Source organism: Lissotriton helveticus, chromosome 4_1 (genome assembly GCF_964261635.1).
Source record: "Lissotriton helveticus chromosome 4_1, aLisHel1.1, whole genome shotgun sequence".
Classification (NCBI taxonomy): Eukaryota; Metazoa; Chordata; class Amphibia; order Caudata; family Salamandridae; genus Lissotriton; species Lissotriton helveticus.
In genome coordinates this window covers 580,537,211-580,558,477 of record NC_136063.1, presented here as the reverse complement: position 1 = coordinate 580,558,477, position 21,267 = coordinate 580,537,211, and the positions used below count along the sequence as shown (strand labels likewise).

Sequence of the window (21,267 nt, the reverse complement as noted above, 5' to 3'; positions counted from 1 at the left end):
GAATTTCCGGCTTTAAACCAGAAGTCCACCAGTCTATTTTAAACACTCCCTATGACAAACAACATCTTTTCGGACCTCAGATTGATGAGGCTTAAGAAGAGATGAAAATAGCAACAGACTTAGCAAAATCCATGGGAGCGCTTCAGAATCCTTCAATCTTAGGCTCCTTTTGTCGCTCATTCTATATAGCAGGGTCTAAAAGTACATCCTCAGACCCTAACACTTTCTCCTAGAAATCCAACACGCAATCCTCTCCCGGTAGAGGTTTCTTTAGAGGAGGGTACAGAAGAAACTATTTAAAAGTTAGAGCTAAGGGGATGCCAATGCGTACCTCCCCTTCCCCCAATAAGCAGTGAATTGCCTACACTTCCCCCCGATCATTTAACACCTGTCGGGGTAAGGCTTCAACAATTTCCCCCCATTTGGCAATCCATACCATCATACAAATGGGTGTTCGACATTATCCAACATGGTTATTGCCTGGAGCTCACCAGCAATCCTCCCAACATACCACCTCACACTCACAAACCTTCGTCCGAGCACCTACAGCTCCTCAAACAAGAGGTACAAGTTCTTCTAACTAAAGGAGCTATAGAACCAGTTACATTACAGTACTAAGTCTCCGGGGTGTACTCTCTGTACGTCCTAATCCCCAAAAAGGACGGCTCCTTGAGACCAATTTTGGATCTAAGGCCAATAAACCTATACATATTTTCAGAACATTTTCACATGGTCACGCCTCAACCGGTCCTTCCACTGCTACAGCAAGGCAATTTTAGGTCCACAATGGACTTAAGACGTATACTTTCATATTCCGGTTCACCCAGCTCATCGCAAATACCTCAGATTTGTGATAGCAGGAAAACACTATCAATTCAAGGTACTCCCATTCGGAGAAACTATTGCTCCCAGAGTATTCACAAAATGTCTGGCAGTAGAGGCAGCACATCTCAGAAGACAACAGATTCATGTCTTTCCATAGCTGGATGACTAGCTCATCAAAGCCAGCACACACCAAAAGTGCTTACACTACACTCAGACTACATTAGACTTACTCTACCAATTGGGTTTAACGGTGGTCAATGCTCAGAAGTCTCACCTTCAGCCTTCACAAATGCAGTCTTTTCTGGGAGCGACTCTAAGTACTCGCACAGCTCTAGCCTCTCCCAATGCAGCCAGAATTAAAAATATTCAAACTCTTCTACTACAGTTTCAGAACAGTTAATACTTAGCAGTCAGAATGTTCATGCAACTGCTATGGATGATGGCATCATGCATGGCGATAGTGCCTCATGCAAGGTTGCACATGCGTCCTCTACAGGAGTGCTTAGCATGTCAGTGGAATCAGTTGGAGTGTCAACTATATGATCTAGTGTTGGTAGACAGCCGCACCGATCGCTCTCGGCATGGGTGGAACACACCAAGCTTATCAAAAGGGCGGCCCTTCATCAACCCTGTTACACAGATTGTGCTAACAGCAGACTTAACCCTCACAGGCTGGGGTGCCCCTCGTCACAACCTGACAATTTAAGGTCTATGGGATAGCAGTTACAAAGCTCTGCACATCAACTATCTAGAGCTTTCAATTGTGAATCTAGCACTGAAAGCTTTTCAGACTCCCCTCATAGGGAATGTTGTCCCAGTCCGCGCCGACAACATGACAGCAATGTACTATGTGCAAAAACAAAGGGGGACATGTTCTTTACAACTGTTGCACCTCTCTCAGACAATTTGGTGTTGGGCAATTCATCACAGAGTCCATCTTCTGGCAGAGCACCTCCCAGGAGTGGACAATCAGATTGCGGATCTCCTAATCAGAAGGTGACAACAAATTCACGAGTGGGAACTTCATACCCAGATTCTTCTCCCATAATGTTTTAAAATGGGGATTGTAATGTATGTAAATGTAAATTGATACTTGTATAGCGCACTACTCACCCGCAAGGGTCTCAAGGCGCTTGTACGAATACCGCTGTGGCTTTCCCTGCGAGGTGTCCACTCCTGGGCACCCCCAAGGTGGAGGCCAGAGTTGCAGAGTGGGATTCCCACAAATAGATCTGTTTGCTACAGTGGACAACTCAAAATGCCCAAACTTGGGTTCCCACACCCTCTATCCAAAGGCAATGCACTATGGATGAATTGGTCATTGATATTTGCCTACACTTTTCCACCTTTCTTTCCATTTCTCCTTCCATTTCCGGTTTGGAAGCTCGGTCAAACATCCCCCACACTGATTCTAGTAGCTCCTACTTTGGCTCGTCAACCGTGGTTCACAAAACCTTTAGAACTGTCGGTAGTTCCACATCAAAAGCTCCAACTCCATTCCAGTCTTCTCACGCAGAACCATGGAGAAATCAGTCGTCCAAATCTCAAGGAGCTCAATCTAGCGATTTGGCTCCTGATGCCATAGAGTTTGGTTATCTTAACTTGCCACCAGAAGGTATGATAATTCTTAAAGAAGCAAGAAAGCCTACTACCAGAGCATGCTATGCAGCTAAATGCAAAAAAAAGTGTTCTATATCGTACTAATAACAATATTGATACACCGGATGCATTTACTAAAAATATCATTTGTTACCTTCTGCAATTACAGCGTGCTGGTGCAGCCTACTCTTCCATTTGACTGCATCTTGCTGCAGTAGCCGCATATTTGCAAAACAGACACCATCTATCTTTCTTCAAGGTTCCAGTGATGAAAGTCTTTATGGAGGGCCTTAAGAGAGTAATACCACCCAGGGTACCTCCAGCACTAGTTTGGAATCTGAACATTGTGCTTGCATGGCTCATGGGTCTACCTTTTGAGCCATTACACAACTGCCTGCTACAGTTTTTTTAATGCCAAGGTTTTAGATTGCTATGTGTGACATTTTCATAATTTAAGCTGAATTATGAGTGACATTTTAGCAACTAAGAGTGACACTTTCCCATGAGAAAAATCGAGCAATTAGGACAAGTGTAACATATTAATTAAACCAAGTAGAGCAATGAGTAACTTTAAGAAGATTTTTTAAATTGCTACAAAGCACCAGATATGGAAGGGAACTAAGGAAGCAAAGAGGTGGCAAGGGGCTTGCTGAGTGGAAAAGAAGCATTCGACCTACCTGGAGGAAAAACTGACCAACTTGGATAATGCACGACCGAGAGTGTCTGCTTTTAAGCACTAACATCGGACAAAAAATAGAACAAAGTCTGGGAAGTGTAAAGCGACTGGAAATAACTAGTTTTTAAAGATATATTCTTTCAAATATACTTATCCAATTGGTGGGACTCTGAGAGGTGCGCAAATGGAGCACTCATCATAAAACATGATATAAATCAAGGATTAATGGTAAATCTGCTGTGCTCGTGTATAAGAATAATAGCATACTTGTAAAATATATTTTGTAAAACATGCCTCGGGTGTGAATACCCAATTGCAACACTTCTTGTTAAAAACAGGTTCGCAGTAACAGATTAGGGTTGGCAAATATGTTGCGCTCCGGATTGGAAATCACAAGGAAATAAACAGCACTGTAAAATGCAGACGTTGTGCACTTCAATGACCACCGCACCGTAAGTCAGCACTACACTGAAGATCAAGGTGTCTGAGTGCTTGCAGCTGTGTGACAAGACAACATACAACACAAGGTTACTAGGCCGTAACACACTACAGCCAGTGGCAGCAGGCTGCCTCACAGTGACCAAAGAATTAAAGAGTAGACGACGTAGTAGCACTTACTGTTTCTGTGAACTTCAACTTCTGTACTACTAGTCTCAGACAGTCAAGTCCAGTGACTGTAGCCTGCAGCTGGCACTCCACTGGCTGTGGCAAGCACTGTCCTGTCTTTCTTAGTACCGGGGGTCGGGTGACTGTTCGCGGCTGCAGAGGTGAGCCCAGAGCCGCACCGGGGTCGGCAGCCATACAGCACTGCAAGCAGCAGTGTGAGTCTCCTTGCACGCGGTGCCCGATTTAGCCAGGCCTCTCATGCCGCGCTACCATGATGAATGTGAGACTGAGTCTCACGTCTGACAATGCCGTCCCCTGGTCCCAGCCGCCGGTGGTACAACGATGGGCCAACCGGGTAATTATACCACGCTGCGCACTCAGCAGCAGTGCCTGACTTAGACGCTCTCAGACTGTTGTCACACAGTCTGGCCCTGGGGCGGCCGGCGGCAACGGGACGTCGATACCAGCCACAGCACAACTTTAGTCGGTCGAGTCCTCGCCGCTTCTGAGTCGAGACCGCGACCTCACTTCCTGCTTCCTGTAACTGTTCCAGGACGATAACGGGTGCTGGCGCCACAACCAGTAATGCCCGGGTCTTAGTAATTGGGAAGGAGGTGAGTCAGTGACTCACTGTGTGGTCAATGCCGCGAGCGGGAATTTTAAATGCAGGCAGAGCCAGCAGCCTGCCTGGCAGATTGTAACATTGTAGCAAGCAAACTGCACTGTCTTACCCAGAGCACGATCATGTCAATTACAGTAACTGTCTCCTGAGTCCTGCTCCGCGCGCGTGCTATCACCCTGGCGTACGGTAGCCAGTTTCAGTGCTGTAAGCAGAGTGCAGTCTCAGTGGGCAAAATGTGTGACAATGCATTTCAGTGCAGTGATACGGAACACCACAAGCCTGATGCGTGATACTTTGCATGGAGCATGGACTTCTTCATTGCGATCAGTTAATTGAGGAGAGTTTGTGAGGTGCAAGCTTTAAGCTTAGAAGAACCCTTCTTTCTCCAGTATTGGGGTGTCTTTCATAGATTCACATGCCTGAATCCTTCCCCGTCGTCGGAGTGGGAGTCCCACGGTACATAGAACCAGGAAGTAAAGTCGTCAGGAACTACAAGGAAAAAAACTTCCACATCTATGACTTGTCCAAGTTATTATATATAGTCCAAACTGCTGCCAATCAGGCGACGGCACCCTCCAAAATGTTCTCCTCAGAGGCTCAGGTTCTCAGATTTTCTACCGCACGTTGTGTGAAGGGAGTCTCCCTGAGCTGTGCTCAGTACTTTCCTAATTCCTCAGGAATTTCTTCACTTCATGATGTCTTCTTCAAAGAAATCTCTCTTTAAACCTTGCGACTCTTGTGGTAAGCTCCGGCGATTTCTACATCGACTGTTACCTTCTCGTCGCCAAAACCTCAAATGATTAGGTCATCGGCGTCATCCCCGTCGACACTAGTCTCTGTCTCCGTGAAGCCATCTCGTCGACGAAGGTGATATTGCCTACCGTCAATGACCAAGGTTAGAAAGATCTCGTCGACGGTTGCCTCGTCGACGACCACCTCGTCGTTGAAGACTGCCTTATCGACGGCCGCCTCGTCGTCTAATACTACCTCGTCGACGAAGACTGCCTCGTCGACGAAGACTGCCTCGTCGACGAAGACTTCCTTGTCGTCGAAGATTACCTCGACGTAGAAAACTTCCTCGTCGACAGTCACTCCTTTGACTGCAGCTCAACCGACGACGACTTCGACGGCCCCGCGTCGACGCTACAGTTATCATCTTGCACAGAGTTGCAGGTCTGGTCAGCGTCTACGGCTACAGCAACCTCTATACCGTCTAAGACAGCATCCTCTTTATTACAGATACATGGTTATTCACTGGAGGCCATCTCTCCAACCAAGGTACCTCTTGAGGTGCCTTAGCAATTACTGGATTCGGAGGAGAATGAAGAGGACTCCGAAGAGGACGACAGATTTCACACTGCCAAGAGCCCATCAGAACTGTTCATTAAATATCAGGAGAATGACCAGGATGAACAGCCTTCCCCAGAGTCTGTGCACACTTCCTGACACAATACCTACAGCACAGATGCCTCTCGCTATACTGAACAATCTTCAATATATGTTAGACTATTATCACCGGTTTCCTCCATCTGAATCGGCAGAGTCCATTCCACTGACACCTGTACCTCAAGCTTCCACCTCTGCATTCAGGTCTCCTAGACCGCCTTCTCCTGTATGATGCCAACTCCTCTGATGATGATAGTCCCAGATTGAAGCTGCTGCTAGGCTTAGTGCTATTGATCAGGCCAATTTAGAAAAACTGCTTGCCGTTGTAGATAATGGCATTAACACCCTTTCTTCACGTATTTACACATTAGATACTAGTGTTTCGTCTGTTGTTGATATTGTACAAGAAGACGTTGCAGTACTGTACCATGGACAAAATCAATTGCCTTCTATTATGCAGTTTGCATGGACTCTTCAAACCTTAAAATCTGGGCGGGTGCCTTGGGATTACATGAACACAACATCGTTATTTTTGCCTTTTAATTTGACTGTTAAACAACAATTTATGTCAGTGAAAGATGCCTCGTTTTCACTGCTGCATATTGAAAAACTGGAACAGTTACCATTTTCAGTGGCCAAGTCGAATTCTGCAGTTTGGCTCAACCATGGGTTGATAACTCTACCTTTCCCCCTGTTTAAATCTGATTCCTGCATGAAATACTATGCTATCTGCAGATTTGAACTTGTAGGTACCGCTTTTCTACATGAAGTGTGGAATCTCCCATTTACATATAGGTGCTTGAGGGAAGGAAAATAGGTTTATTTTAAAGGTGAAGACTCCACTTCCACACCAGATCACTCTTTATTAGTCTGTAGAAATCTGCAATTGCAGGGTTCTTGTAATATTACAGCGCCTAATCTTGCGAGTGTTTTGAAAGGCACTCCCGCCCCGGCTATTGCACCAACTTTCACGTTCTGATCATTCTGTTTTAGTACCGTGAAAGGATGTGCTGTCTGCTTACTATCCAATTCATTTTCAGTTCCCAAAGGCTCTGTCCTAGGTCTTCTTTGTCTCTTTAAAAAATTCTCTTAGCTTCTAATATTGTTTCTTTAGGTTGTGACTATTTTTATCTTGACAATTCACATTTTTCTCATTATTCACCTTTCCTACTCCTCTTCAAGAACACATTTCTGCTTGTCTCTGGTTACCACCTTATTTTCTCAAATTTGCCCCTAAAAATAATTTTCTCTCCTGCTTCATCTCCTTGTCCCATTCCGTCCATTTCCCCTGTTTGGCTTCCCTGTATATATTGTGTTTTATTCAAAATTTATTTTATGTTCTCAGATTTCCTTAGTAGTCTAAATTTGTCATTTCTATTTTTACAATGTACTTCAAAATGTGTTTTCTTTTTGTCTACAAAGCTACTTCCCCAGTCTGTAGTTGGTCTTCTTAATATTTTTCTTTGCTTCTACAGACTCTTCAACATTGTGTCCACCTTCTTTACTGTCTTCCTTACCATATGCAAATTTTTCAATAACTCCCTGAAGTTTATTGTCTCATTCTGTCTGCTCAACAAGTTTAATTGTCTTTAAATGTCTTCACTCCTTGGCCTCTCCTTAATTGTGTTAATTGGTCTCCACTTATACTCAGGCAGGCCACTTTGTTCTTTCTCTTATGTTTCTTTTATCTGTCCTTGGCCTCCTTGTGACTCTTCTCGATTTCGCTCAGTGAGTTTTCTGGTTCACAAACTGTGGCATGAGCTCCCTTCTTCTGTTAGAAGTGGTCCCATCTTATCCATTTTGAAGAAACAGCAGAAAGAACATTTGTTGCCATAACTTGAGCTTGATCATATGCAGTAACCGGAACTTGTTCCATTTTGTTTTGTACTATAAAAGCGCTATAATAAAAATATTAAAAAAAATAAAATAACAGACTATACAGTGGCAGATTGAGTGATGTATTGGAATAAACGACTATCTTTCCCCAGTGTTCTGGCACAGCATAACCTCCACCAATCTTCCCCAGAACATAGGAGGCTGAGAAAAGGCGTTGAAAGGCTCGAGGCTCCAGATCCCGAAAGCCTCTAGCTGTCACCCGAGGCGTAATGTACCAAGGAGTATGTGACTGCATAACCCTTCCTGTTAATCCAGACCTTGTAGGACGGGTGTATTGTCCACCAGTTTCCTGGGTCATAATAGGAGGCTCTCTGTAGCCTCTTCCGATACCAGTTGCCCATCTCTGCAAGATTAATCCGTCCTTACACTCTCCTATAGCTGTCCCTCCCACCGCCTCCCTTTCAGACATAGTGGACTCCATGGCAGAAAGGTCAGTTCTTGCAGATTTATGAAAATCTACTGGAATCATTATTAAAAAAGACGTTGTTTTATTATTATTCTACTTTATTTTGCACGTTTTTTCTGTGAGTCTCAGCTCAGAGAACTTTACCAGAAATACAGATAAATGCTCCTCAGAAGCCACAAAACATGGAAATATTGGTAACATTGTTTTGAATAATTTTTGTTTCATGTTTTCCTTTCAGTTCTTGCTATCTATGGTGTTTTTCACTCTCTAGGGCTTCCATTGTGGTTTCAATTCTGTCATGCTTAAATGATAATATAATTTTCTTTTTCTTGTAACTTCAAATTGTTTGTTTTGTGCTTTATCCCAATAATCAGTAACGATTGATTGAGTACCCTGATCTAAATTACTTCCTTGTCCTAACTGCTTTCAGAACAGTTTCAGACTTTTTTTTTTTTTTAGTATTGGTCATTATTTCTATTGTTTTTATTATTAATGCTTAATTTAAGTAGTAATTCTCTAATTATGCTAATGGCATGTTTGGTAGTAAGGGGTTATATTATACTAACAATAATTAGCAGAAAGAAATCCACCTTTGACATGTGGAATGCGCTGAATTTAACCAGACATGAGTGAGTATTGACAGGTTTTATTTGTAGCATCAGTCCTGACTAATATCTTTTTCTCAAGTATACTGTAATTGTGTGCATTTGTTCAACTTTTTTATTGGAAGAGAAACCCCCGTCTCTCTTTATCTTCTTTCTCGTCTACCACCACAATAACCTTTTGCTTTTCTCTGGGAGAACTTATTGTAAGCGACCCCCACGCTCTAGTTTTCTGTTTATTTTTAGCCACTTAATGTGTACCTTTTCCATCCTCTTATCTGCCTATATTGGTTTTCTCTTACTACCACGTTTTCTTTGATTCGACTCTTCTCACCTACCCCTAAATTAGTCATCCACTCCACCAATGATCTCATTGCCGCTGTAACTTTTTTTTGCATAATGCTTCACTTCTACTCCTGTGATCAGGATCCTCTCGCCTTATACATGGAATAAATAGTTTCATTTTCTAACGTTTTAGGAAATGGAAGAACTTCTCATGGCTTTTTGCCTACCAGACTTTGAGTTTGATACCCTTGTGTTAAAGACCACTTCTCCAGAAATTTAATTTTGTCAGTGTTATTTTTGTAGTTAAATGTCTTAAAAATTGTATGCCTCAATATTATTCTTAACAAACAATCGTACACCTGATAAATATTATACCTTAAAAACTGCTTTGTTGCACTGACTAAATACACACTTCGATAAGTGTGTCCTTGTTTTTATCACCATGACTTAAGGAATTCTTTGTTATGACTGTATTTATTTGCTACATCTTTCTTACATTTCGATAAGATCTTGCATAGTGGTCAGTGAGTCCTTCTACTTAATGTATACATGCTGCAGAGACTTAATCTGTAGCCACCGATAATCCCATTCAGTTCAGTGACTGTTATCCTTCATGTATCCACTCTTCTTTCCCTCTCCACCTCCCAGTCCTTACCTTGTTGTCTTCGCCACTGACCTGTGTGATCATAAAGCCTCTGTGCAGTTGAATGTTTTCTTGTTTTTGTTCTTATAACTTGCATGATTGAAAGACAAATTCTGAAATACATTTGAAAATACTAATTAATCATTCTGTCATGTACATTCAATGGAAAGGAAATGTCTAAACAAGAGTGCTTATTATGTACATTAATGATGAAACAGTGCATTAACTGGTATCTTTTTACCATATTTTATTCTACTTATCAGAATGAGAGGACAGCAAAATTTCACGTTAAGCCTGAATCATATACACAAGTTGAGACATCGCAGAGGGGACAGCTTCCAAAGAAAGATGCATCCACCTCAATGGAAGCCTATGAGGAGCTGCTAAATAGAAGGCGACAAGAAGGCAGAAATCGCAGACTGGGTGATGAAGTTGAAGTAATGGAGAGAAGGCGACATAGAAAAAGTGATGAAGAGCCTGAGGTGTCGAGCAGAACACATCAAAAACTTGACAGTGACATCGATATTTCAGCCAGACCTCCTAGGTTTCCAGAAGATCATGACTTTAATCGACAACATATGAAACTTCACCTGGATCACGATCCCCGTGAAAATGTGTACCGGAGGCCTAGAAATGAAAGAGATTTGAGAGAACGAATACCATCAAGGCTTAATCACCTACCTGAGAGGTAATTTTACTATTCGCTTTTCTGTCTGATCTTCTAGAATAATATGGCAATAGTACATAATTTAATTAAATCCAAAACCGGTTAGAAATGTTGAATAGTTAGAAATCAAGACTTGTTAAAAAATAAGTCTTAAAACCGCAAAACAGTCTCCTCAATGGTGTCCGTGTTGAGGTCAGTGATAGTCTGATAAACCATCTTACAATTGTCTCATGCTGATGAATTGAGCTTTTTGCTAAAAATAGAATTTTAACCTCAAAGGCCATCTGCAAATGAGTAGATCCATCAATTTGAATAGTCTGCTGCATATCCTGTAGGGAAAGAGCAAGCCTATTGTTGATATATGGTATACATGCAGATGTATTAAGTGAAATACGCTATGTATTACCCTTGTTGAGTCTAGGGATGGACCATGACACACCAGAAGCAAAGGCTCAAGTGGTGATGTGCTTCCCCTACCTTAACAACGGTAATGTATAAAATATTATACTTGGCGCATATGCCTATATGGTTTAAGCCACTGTATTTATTGATGTGTACTTGTTTTAACCGAAACCAGGATGTAATAAGTTACATTTGTGCAGTATTATGGAAACTGATTGAAGAGACCTTATGACTATTGGGAAAGATGTTTTTCTGTATAAAGTAATTGTAACATGCAATCTGTGAGACAGTAAATATACAATTTCTCATGTAAATGTTGCTGTGCTTTGGTAATGCATTAATAGCATGTTAAACCCTACACATCCACATATATATGATTTATGCCATGGCAGTGAAAATATGTGCACGGTTTAAATTTCACTAAATAACTGAAATGCAACACCAACTCTTTCTCCATAAGCTTGGAGAACTCAAAGATGGACCTAAGGGTAGAGACTCTCCTAACTGTGGAGAAAGACAGTATGAGGTTTAAAGAATGGGCTACAGGTGCACTAGATGCTATTGCCCCTCCCCAAAGTATAAAAAATCATCGCCTGTCTGCTTCAGCCCCTTGGCTCACCGAAGACATTGCCCTGGCTAGAAAAAACTGTAAATACTTGGAGCTTGGTGAAAAGGATATCCTGAGGAAAAGAAAGCCATCTATTTGCATGTGTTTTTTTAAAAAGAGTGAAATTTGCCGAAAGACTTTAATATGAAAAAGTTATTTCAGGCTCATTTAATTCCTCTAAAGAGATTTTTTTAACTAGGTGGTGATGTTAGGCTGGCTGACGTTGGTGGTGGTGGGAGTAGTGACTGCATTTTGGATCTGTTTGTTGAAGTTGTCGTAGAGATTCCTGATCTTATGATGGAAGTAGGAGCGGAGTCCTGGTAGGGAGGGGCGTCTGAGGTTTCGCTGGGGGTGTTTGGTGAATTCTTGTATGATGTTGAAGAGTTCCTTAGAGTTGCAGGAGTTAGAGAGGATTCTGTCCTGGATGAAGTTCCTCTTTGTGGATCTGATGCGTTGGTGGTGTTCTGTCATGGCGGTTTTGTTGGCGGTGAGTGCTTCCAAGGTTTTGCTGTTCCTCCATGCTTTCTCAAGACGTTTGCACGTTCCCTCTGGATTCTCGGAGGTCGGTGGTGATCCAGGTGGCTTTCGTGGTGCGTTGTCTGTCGGAGTTCTGGAGGGGGGCAAGTGTGTTTGCACATTCGGTGATCCATCTGTGGAGTTCGTTGGCTGCAGAGTTGGTGTTGGTAGTGGTGGGTGGCGGAGCGCGGTTGAGGGCGGAATTGAGGTGCTTTTTGGTGACCTTGCTCCAGTTCCTGCGGGGGGCGTGGTGTAGGCTTGTGTGCGGTGGGTTTTGAGAAGAAGAAATGGACGCAGAGATGTTGCATGGTGTGGCTGAAGCGGAAGTTGTTTCCCCCTGCGAAGATGGGGTCAAGGGTGCGTCCTGCCTTGTGGGTGGGTGGGGGTGGTGACGTGCTGTTTAGTCCGATGTTGGTGAGGTTGTCCAGGAGGGTGGTGTAGTTTGGGTCGCTGAGGTTATCAAGGTGGAAAGTCAGGTCTCCGAGCAGTATGTAGTCCATGGAGGCGAGGGCGTGGGTCGCGATGAGGTCTGTAATGGTTGTTGTGAACTTGGTGCGCGGTCCGGGAGTTCTGTAGGTGAGGCGGCCGTGTAGTCTCGTTCTGGGGTTGGTTTGGATCTAGTAATGGAGGTGTTCCATGGAGGGCGAGGAGTCATTTGTGCTGGCTGTAGTGAGTTGAAGGTAGTTATTGTGTACAATGGAGAGTCCACATCCAGGGTAGTTGAGGCAGTCCTTCCTCTGGATCTTGTACCCGTTGGGGATGGCAGTTGCGATGTCTGGTGCAGAGCTGGTCCAGGTCTCTGTGAAGAAGGCGATGTCGGGCAATGGGGTGTTGAGGAGGTTCCCAGATTTCTACTGCGTGTCTGTGCAGGTAGGGTACTTTGATGAGGATGCAGCTTAGGGGTTTGGGTGTGTTGGCGTTTGGTGCGTTGGCGGTAGCTGTGGGGGTCAGGAAGTGGGTGAAAGTGCGGCGGCAGGAGATCAGACCTTGGGTGGTGTTCGGCATTGACAGGTGGCAGTTGTTGTTTCTTCTGGGGTTGAGTGCGTTGAAGGTTGCTGAGTTGTAGTGGCAGGAGGTCGGACGACCAGGGTCCCTGGCGCTGGTCGCGCCCCAGTCGAGAAAGGGTGCAGACGGACTTGCCTATGGCGCACCTTTGGCCGCCATTAAGTAGGGGTCAGGAGGAGGAAAAGCAGCTGGGAGGCGAGAGCAAGAAGACGCAGGGGGGGTTTCTTATCTTTTGTAAATACTCAGGGTTCACTGCATAACACTGAGACAGCCTATATGTGATGCCTTCAGGTGGATCCTTGAAGAGGGTGGAAGGGCTGTCTTAATTTTGTTATATTTATCTACAGCTTTCTATTCCTTCTCTCAAATTATGCTTTTGTGAAGATTAAACAGGATTGGTGTTGATGGTTTATTATTGAGCTGCATCAAATCTTACCTTGTGAATAAAACTCAACAGGTGAAAAATGAATCATTGCTTTCCACAAGTTACCCAGTTAATTATGCTGTTCTGTGGGGTCCTCCCTTAGCCACACTGTATTTAATATCTATGTAGCACATCTAGCCAAGCAGATTACCTCTTATGGAGATTATTTTATATTGAACTCTGATGACACTCTGTTGCAATTGTACTTTGAATAGTTCATCCTTTAAAGACTGCTTTTCCCTGACAGCGTAGTGGATGCAGAATAACTCCCTAAAACTGAATACTGCTCCTGCCTCAGACTGGATCCGTAAACTTAAAAGCAGTGCTCCTTCCTACCAGGAGTGACGTGTTGGATATGTAAGGCTCTGACAGCGATATTGAGCACTTGGGCTAGGAAAGCCCTACTTTACCTAAATATTGGGGAGATGTTTGGAGGGTTATGAATGAGCTTCCATCAGATTACCCTGGTGCTCTGTCCACTGGGATGGGGTCTCCCTGTAGAGCCTGCATGAGTACCACTGCGTTAAGTAACAATAACAGTTGTTATTCAGCGCCAAGAGGCCCTTCAGAGTGAAAGTGAGCCTTACAAATACATGATTGTTTCATGTTATTGGCCTGCAGGAGTCCAACAGCCTCAGAGTCGTCCGCATGGAGATTCAAGACTGAGGCTGAAACTTTGGGATCATCGCCCAAATGTCTTGAATTCTCCCCTCAGGGGAAAAGGTACAAAATTGTACCATTTCCAGAACAGCGCTGATGAACTGGAGGTTCTGTGAAGGAGCCCGATGTGACCGTGGTACGTTGGTAATGAACCCAAACAATGTTAGGAGAACTGCCGCCATCTGTAGATAGTTGACGACTGCCTGGAACGAGCCTGCCCTCAGCAGCTAGTCATCAAGGTATAGGAATACTTGTACCCACGACCTCTGAATGTGTGCTGCGATTGCTGCCATCTTTTTCATGAACACCCAGGGAGCACTGTTGAGGCTAAAAGTGGAGCGCTGCAAACTGAAATTGCTCCTGGCCCATTGTAAACTGCAGGTAGTGCCTGTGGACCTGCATGACAGAGAATCATCCTACTGGACCAACACCTCTCCAGCCATCGTGAATTTGTCCTTTTGCAGGAAGGCGTTGATAGGGGGTAGGCCACCTTTTTTCTTTAGCGCAAGTAAGTCGCAGGAGTAGTACCTATTTCCTACTACCGAGCCTGGAACCCTTTCTATTACCCTTTTGGCCAAAAGGTCCTGCACTTTCTGCTGCAAGACAGACATATGCAACCGCTCTGATGTTGGCAAAAATGTGCAGTGGTTTACAAATAAATGGAAGGCTGTGGCCATGATGTATAATTTGGAGGACTCACTTGTCTGAAGTGATGGCCTGCCACCTATGTTTCATTTAAGGTGCGCACATTTGGGCCATGCAGCCACTTTCATTTCTGCACACTTAATTACGAGGACCGCAGACGTTCCTAAAGTGCACGGTGTCATTGCATTCCAGCCGTGATGCTGCCTGAAAGGAGGTCCTTTCCCTCCGTGCACCAGAGCCACATCAAACTTGTGAAGTGTGGGAGGGGTTGGCAGGTGAGGCTTCAACAATGGTGATGAATGGAGTGTCTGAATAGGGCTTACTATGCGGCCCGAAGGAATGCCCCTTTTGTCAGCTTTCACAGTTTGAAGATATGTGCAAAAAGGCCTCCAAGCAGGCACCATTGTTTACATGGTAAATTATGGGACAGTGTTGCAACACAGTGTGTGTCTTACTTCACAGCAGCTTTAGAAAGTCGTTTTCAGGTTTGAGTTGCTAATAAACTGGTATAGCAACACTTTCTGGGAAGATAACCTGAACTATGAGAGGACCCAAGCAGTGGCAGGTTCTCCATTAGGGCTCTGTGGCTGTGCCCTCTGACATTATTTTCCTTTAATTTGTTGTACAAATATTAAATAGATTAATCTATTTAGAGATATGATTGTATTTCTAAATGAATCAATGTATTTAAATATGGGCTGTCTGTCCCAGGCTGCCTGTCCCGCCTTGCTCTGAAGCAGGAGACGGAAGCCAGGCAGTAAATCAACTTTCTGAACAGTGACTTACTGTTCTAAAGCCCTTCATAATAAATCGATGCCATTGTAGTCAATGGCAGTATCCACTATAGGCCAGTGACATTTTCGGCGCTGTGGTTTCGGGCACAGGTGTCTCCGTCTCTGCGTGAGAGAAGCTGTCCGTCATTCACAGGTATAGTTCCCACCCTTTCCTATCCGTCACACATAGGAGTGGATGCACGCAATCTTCTGTTATGTATTTTTCTTCAGGACCCCTTCACCACCCTGGCCCCGTTACAAAGTAGAGCTGCTGCCTTTGTTCCTCTTTGAAGTGGATCCAAAAGACGAGGCCAGGGTTCCTGTTCCCTTGTGTAGTTGATATCCGAGACAAACACAAATCAAGAGAAATGTGCTTACAGTTGTCTAGTGTATGACATTACAACTGATCCCTAGTACCGAGTCCTGCCGAGGAGTACATGTTGTGCGCCATAAAGTCTCGCCAGTCCAGCGGAGCTATGTTGGCTCATTTGATGTAAATGCATTGCAGTTCGAATGCGGTCTGCCGGCAGAGTGTCTTTAAATCAGCTGCATGCCTCACTGCAAGAACTACATCCTGCGTGTGCATGACCATGCTGATTAGTCTCGAGACCGAGAGCATGCAATGCAGACATTAACAATAACATGGTAAAGTTTTTTGTTACTACCCTTTGATGAAATAATACTCTGAAAAGAAAAGCATTGTGTGTAGTTTTTAAAATTTGATTCACAAGATAAAGGTGGACATTAGCAATCATAGTAGTCTAAACCATGGCCCTCCAGCCCGCAATACCGCAGTCTTGCCCACCATTGACATGCCCTCAACAACTTTATTGCAAAAAACATGGATTGATTTACGAACAATGAATGTTAAAAATCATTACGGCAATGCATGTCAGCTATTTAGTTCCTCTCTTATTTCAAGTTTTGCTTAAACTTGCCACCCTCAGAATTAGCTATTTAATGATGTTGCCTTTCTTTCTGTATTTTATTTTCCATGCATTTTTTGAGCTGTGCAGGTGTTTATGAGGGGCTTTGATTGAGAGCTCTGACGCTGAAAGCAAAGTGCCTCTTAGTAGGTTGGCCTCTGCAGAGCACAACACCACAATGGTCATGTATTCCAGTTGTAATTGTGATTTTGTGAAAATATGTTTGAAGGGGATGCACATATGGCAAAATCTTTACAGGGCAACAGCAAAAGGAAAAAATGCATAATGTGAGTGCAGTGTATGTTTGGAAGTGGTGGAGTGAGGGAGATGAAAGGAAGTGCATTCAGGTTGAAGAGTGAAAAGAGGGTGCTGAAGAGGAAAGAGAGGTCGTTGAAGACCTGCAGATGGACGAGATGTGTCGAGAAAAATACATATATATCTAACCTAAAGCACACATAACTGAAAGTCAAAACTCCTTCCCCGGGCCTCAATACTATTGAAATTTCAGAACTGAAACATTTTAAAGGTTCATTATTTATTACAAATCCTTGTTGTTAGTCATTTATGTTAAATAACTAACAACCATTGAAAAATCTAATCATGCTGACAGGTTTTAGGTGTAGGTCAATTGTTGTGTTCTATATCTGGATGCAATTACATGTCAGAGAGAAATCAAAATACCGGTCGGGTAGCACACTATGGGAATAACAAAAATGTATTTTAGGTGTTCCTTTTTAAAGATTCAACACATTTTTCATCCCACTTAAAGACCTATCTTCACATATTTAGCAGAAATATGCCCTAACCCATTTTGCAGCTATGTGTGAGCACATAAAATAGCGTCAGTTCAGAAAATGGAGTCAGTAAAAAGGATGACATGAGCCCATGTCAAAGCCAATAGTAAGCACTTCATAATTCTCATAACCCAAACAACTTACAAGCACTGCTGTGCATGCACAAAAGCTGAAGCAAGGCAAAGTCCAAAAACAAGATGACATAAGGCCATGTCAAAGCCAATAGTAAGAACTCATAAGTCTCATAACTGTACAACACAATACACATTACTGCACAACTGCTTATAGAATCACATACTTTATCTCAGTTTCCTATAGCATCACATACTTTATCTCTCAATGTACAACACCGAGCACATGTGTGCACCACCGCTCCCAACACTGCACTCGACATTCCACACCTCTCTCTCCCTCTCATGCATTCAAATGCACATCCCACACCTTCTGTTCTTGGCAAGGCTTTCCACTCCATGACAGCTCCCACTGAAAGACAACAAGACTACTAAACAAAACAAAAGAGAAGAGAAGCAGGCATATGCAGGATATCAAGGCTAGGGTAAAATAACACACTAAAGTCCATTAAAATGATGGTAGTCTTAGGTCATCAACCACAAGGGTGCCTCTTTCACTCCACTCCACCTCATGACCTTTGACTATCATCACCTACATATATCAAAAACTAGACTTCCTAACTGAAAGGCATAACTGTGTTTGAAAAATACTGAAATCATAAAAGCATGTGATAATCACTTCAAAGCATGTCTTAACTGAAAAACACAACGATTGAAGCACTGCATTTCTTAACTGAAAACACAAATATAAAACTATGAAATCATAAAAGCCTATAATAATCATTTCAAAGCATGTAAAAATAGCTCATGCATATCTAGATACTCAGCAAGAATAAATGTTTGATGGATACACAAAATAAATGATGCCAATAGAATAAAGCATATGAACTCAGTAATGCTCCTAATGTCTCAAATGGCTAATACTGGAACTTCTACTATTGAAACAGCCAAACTTATATATTTTGTGCCAAAAAAATCAAAGCAACTCTTTAACTCAAACGTTTTTCTCCAAATGCAGAACATTTTTGTTGTTCTTTTTCTTTTAAACAAACAGTACTTCTGTGTGAAGGACGCACAGCCTTCTCGCACCCTGAAAAATAACTGTGTACATTATACTTCATGTTCACTGAATTAGTTTATTGGTCTTGGAGGTCTGTCTGGTCCGTTCAGCCACAAGATGTCAGCTTGCTCTGTCCGGTGAACACTCCAGGCTTGGGGGAGGGGGTTCCACCCATACAGGGCACACATGTACCGACATCAGGCACACCAACACGTCGCAGTATGATGACCTGGAAAAGAAACAAGCATCACTCTTCTTGCAAAAAACATTTCTTAAAAAGCGCACGGTTTCCTGTCCCTTTTTTAAGTCTAAAGGCACATTATTATCATTCCTGTCTGGCTCTGGGGAATTGTCTGAGAATTCTACCCACGCTTTAGCCTCTGAATTCCTGTAATTGGAGTGAGACTCTCTTTTTCCCTGCACAGTAAGTAGGGCAGTCTCCTTCCTGATTATTTTTCCACTCAATCTCGGATACATGCTCCCTTTGTCAATTGGCAGAAGCCCAAGGCAATCCAGCTGCTCTGTCTGCTCTGGTAATTTTCCTTTCTTCAACTCGCCCTTCACATTCTGTGGGACTGGTCTGGCTTGTACAATCTGACACATAAGAATCCCAATTCTGAGTAAATCTATGGGAATATACATCCCTTCATTTTCTGCCCCCCTGTTTGTATGGTCCTTACCTCCTAGATGCTCGTATTTTGTCATGCAATCATGTGTCACCACCTCTGTCTCCAAGATTTTTGCCTTTTCATCTGTAAGGGAATTAAATGTTCGGTCATACACAGTACCTGCAATTTGCAGTACAATCTGCCACTTCACTGAGGAATCCTGTGTCTCAAACTCCACCCCTAGACTTTCTGTTGGGACCTGCACAAACTGTTCATGCAAAACTGCAGTTTCTGTCTGTATATGCCTTTTAATAACATTAGCTTCATCCCATTGATAAATCACATTATGTCCTATTACCTTCTGCCCAGTATCTTTCAATGCACAAAAGCACAAAAGCATCTGTATTTGTCCAGCATCTGAATTAAAAGTATCCTCATCTTTCCCTGTTCTTCACATTAACTAAAAATATCACACTGCTCCTGAACTGGCACACATTATACACTGTCTCCTTTCTAAATTGACCATGCTTTTAAAACATCTTTTTTCAAGATAGCGTTTTTCCATGTAGAGCAAAATTCATCATTCACTGCCATATCTGAATTATACTTGCAACGAGCGATCGCTAACAGACTGGTCTGTCTATCTCTCTGCACATTCCTTTCTGGCTGAGCAGCATCCTCAAAAGAATTAATTAAGACCGTCTGTGAAGCCTGCAGATTGTTTGTGACAGTTCTTGCACGGCTTGAACGCTGTTATTGTAAGGGGGGGACATTTCCCCTTGCACACTGATAAACGTTTTAATTAAAAAATGGGTCTCGAAGACCAAGGAGAAGCTCCGGGTCCATGTCTGAAGGCACAGTAAGGAAGGGATTGACATCCACATGCATATGTGGCGTTTAAATGTGGCTCTTCTGTGTGGCTCCTCATTACCGGTGGGAATGACTTTTGAATAGAGCCGCATGACACCACCTACTGGCGCACAGGAGTACTGCCTTAAAGGTTAATGTCTGACTCCTGTGGCATATTCACAAGGTGAGGAAATAAAAGTATCCATCAGAAAAACTCAGCAGGTCTGATGATTGGTGGCCTACCAGTATGGCCTGCTCCCCATCCCAAATGAAACAGTTAAGAACCATGCAATACTGATGAAAAACTGTTGTTGAATGCTCAGGCTAATAAAACACTGTCCTCCGTTTTTTTTTCTCCTTGAAAATCCTTAAGAAAAATATACCTTTAGCTTGTACTTGCTAAAAATTAGACTACTGTAATAGTCTTTACTTAAGCATAACAAATGAGCTCCTCACCAATCTTAATCTTCTATTGAATTCAGCAGTCAGAATGATCTATGGATGGCGCAACTCAGAACACGTCATTTAATAGGAAAAACCCTCCACTAGCTTCCAATCGAGATGCAAATCCTGCTTAAGACACTTTGCAGAATACATCAAGGCCTTCTCAGGAAAGGCCCAGTATAGCTCCAAGACAAATTTAAGAAATATATACCAACCCAGTAGCTGCATTTTACCGAACAGATTAATTTTATAATGCCTCTGTGAAGAAGCCATGATTGATGTCCCCTACTTAGCTGCCCAACATTGGAATGCTCTCCTACTGTTAATGAAAAAGGTCAGTCCTCAATCTCAATTATGTTATACGCTGAAATCCCATCTCTTCTCCTAATGTGTTGTGTGATTTTGTTTTCTGGCCACTATCTTTTAAGTGCCAAGTCATCATCGGGGTTACAGCTGCAATCTGCAAAGCTGTTGAAGGATGATTGATGGTGACACTGTAAGTCTCTGCACAGGCCTGCACCCCCCACACCCCTCCACCCCCCTCCTTGCTCAATGAAAGGGCAAGTGTGTATGTAGAAATAGGAGTTGGCCAAAGAAAAAACGTTGGATCCCAAAGGATAAAAATGTGAATAGAGTATTAAACAGAGAACTTGTCCGCGGTGCTGAACAAGGGCAACGTCAGGTGAAAACAAACATCGCAGAGCTTGCTTTTGGAAATCCGCTTGCTTTTAAAATTCTTTGCTACTATTTTCTTAAAAACTGTTGTGCTTTTAAAATTGAAACTCACTCACCCGCACGCATCTTCCCAGCCCAGCTGCTGCTGGCTGTCACGCCCACTCGGTAGCCAATCAGCGCAAAGGGGGGAGCTAAGGCTTCCACCGGCTACTTCACACCGGTCACAGTGTAGTGTAGTTCCTATATTCCCAATAGGCTCTGCGCATTGGAATAATATGTCCTATATAGATTTGACGTAAGACTTGGGCCGACTAGGTCTCTATTGAATATATTAGACTTAATTGTGAGTGCCAGCTAGCTCAGAGGTCACTAGAAACTTTCTCGAATACACAAGAAGGGATTAGTTTCTGACAACCACATAAACATGACAACTTTGTTTCCCCAAGATCTAACTAATCTTCAGAGTCGTGGAAACAATAGATAGATATTGTACTCAGTCATTCGTGCACGCTTCGTTTCAACAGAGGTGCAGAGAAATAGAGAGACAGGCGTTTTCAATAAAATAATTTATTGAACAGTCTTCTTTCTCATGCAA

At 43.1% G+C, this 21,267-nt stretch overlaps 1 protein-coding gene across 7 annotated transcripts in view; it reads left to right on the top strand.

Annotated features, from left to right (window-relative positions):
- The window catches only part of CSPP1 (centrosome and spindle pole associated protein 1), a 1,229,219-nt gene that overhangs the window by 273,454 nt on the left and 934,498 nt on the right, over window positions 1–21,267 (top strand). For all 7 annotated transcript variants that reach the window (XM_078687197.1, XM_078687198.1, XM_078687199.1 and 4 more), the window contains exon 7: window positions 9,810–10,234. In XM_078687197.1, coding sequence (XP_078543323.1) covers window positions 9,810–10,234 — 425 coding nt within the window. The remainder of the gene's footprint in view (window positions 1–9,809; window positions 10,235–21,267) is intronic.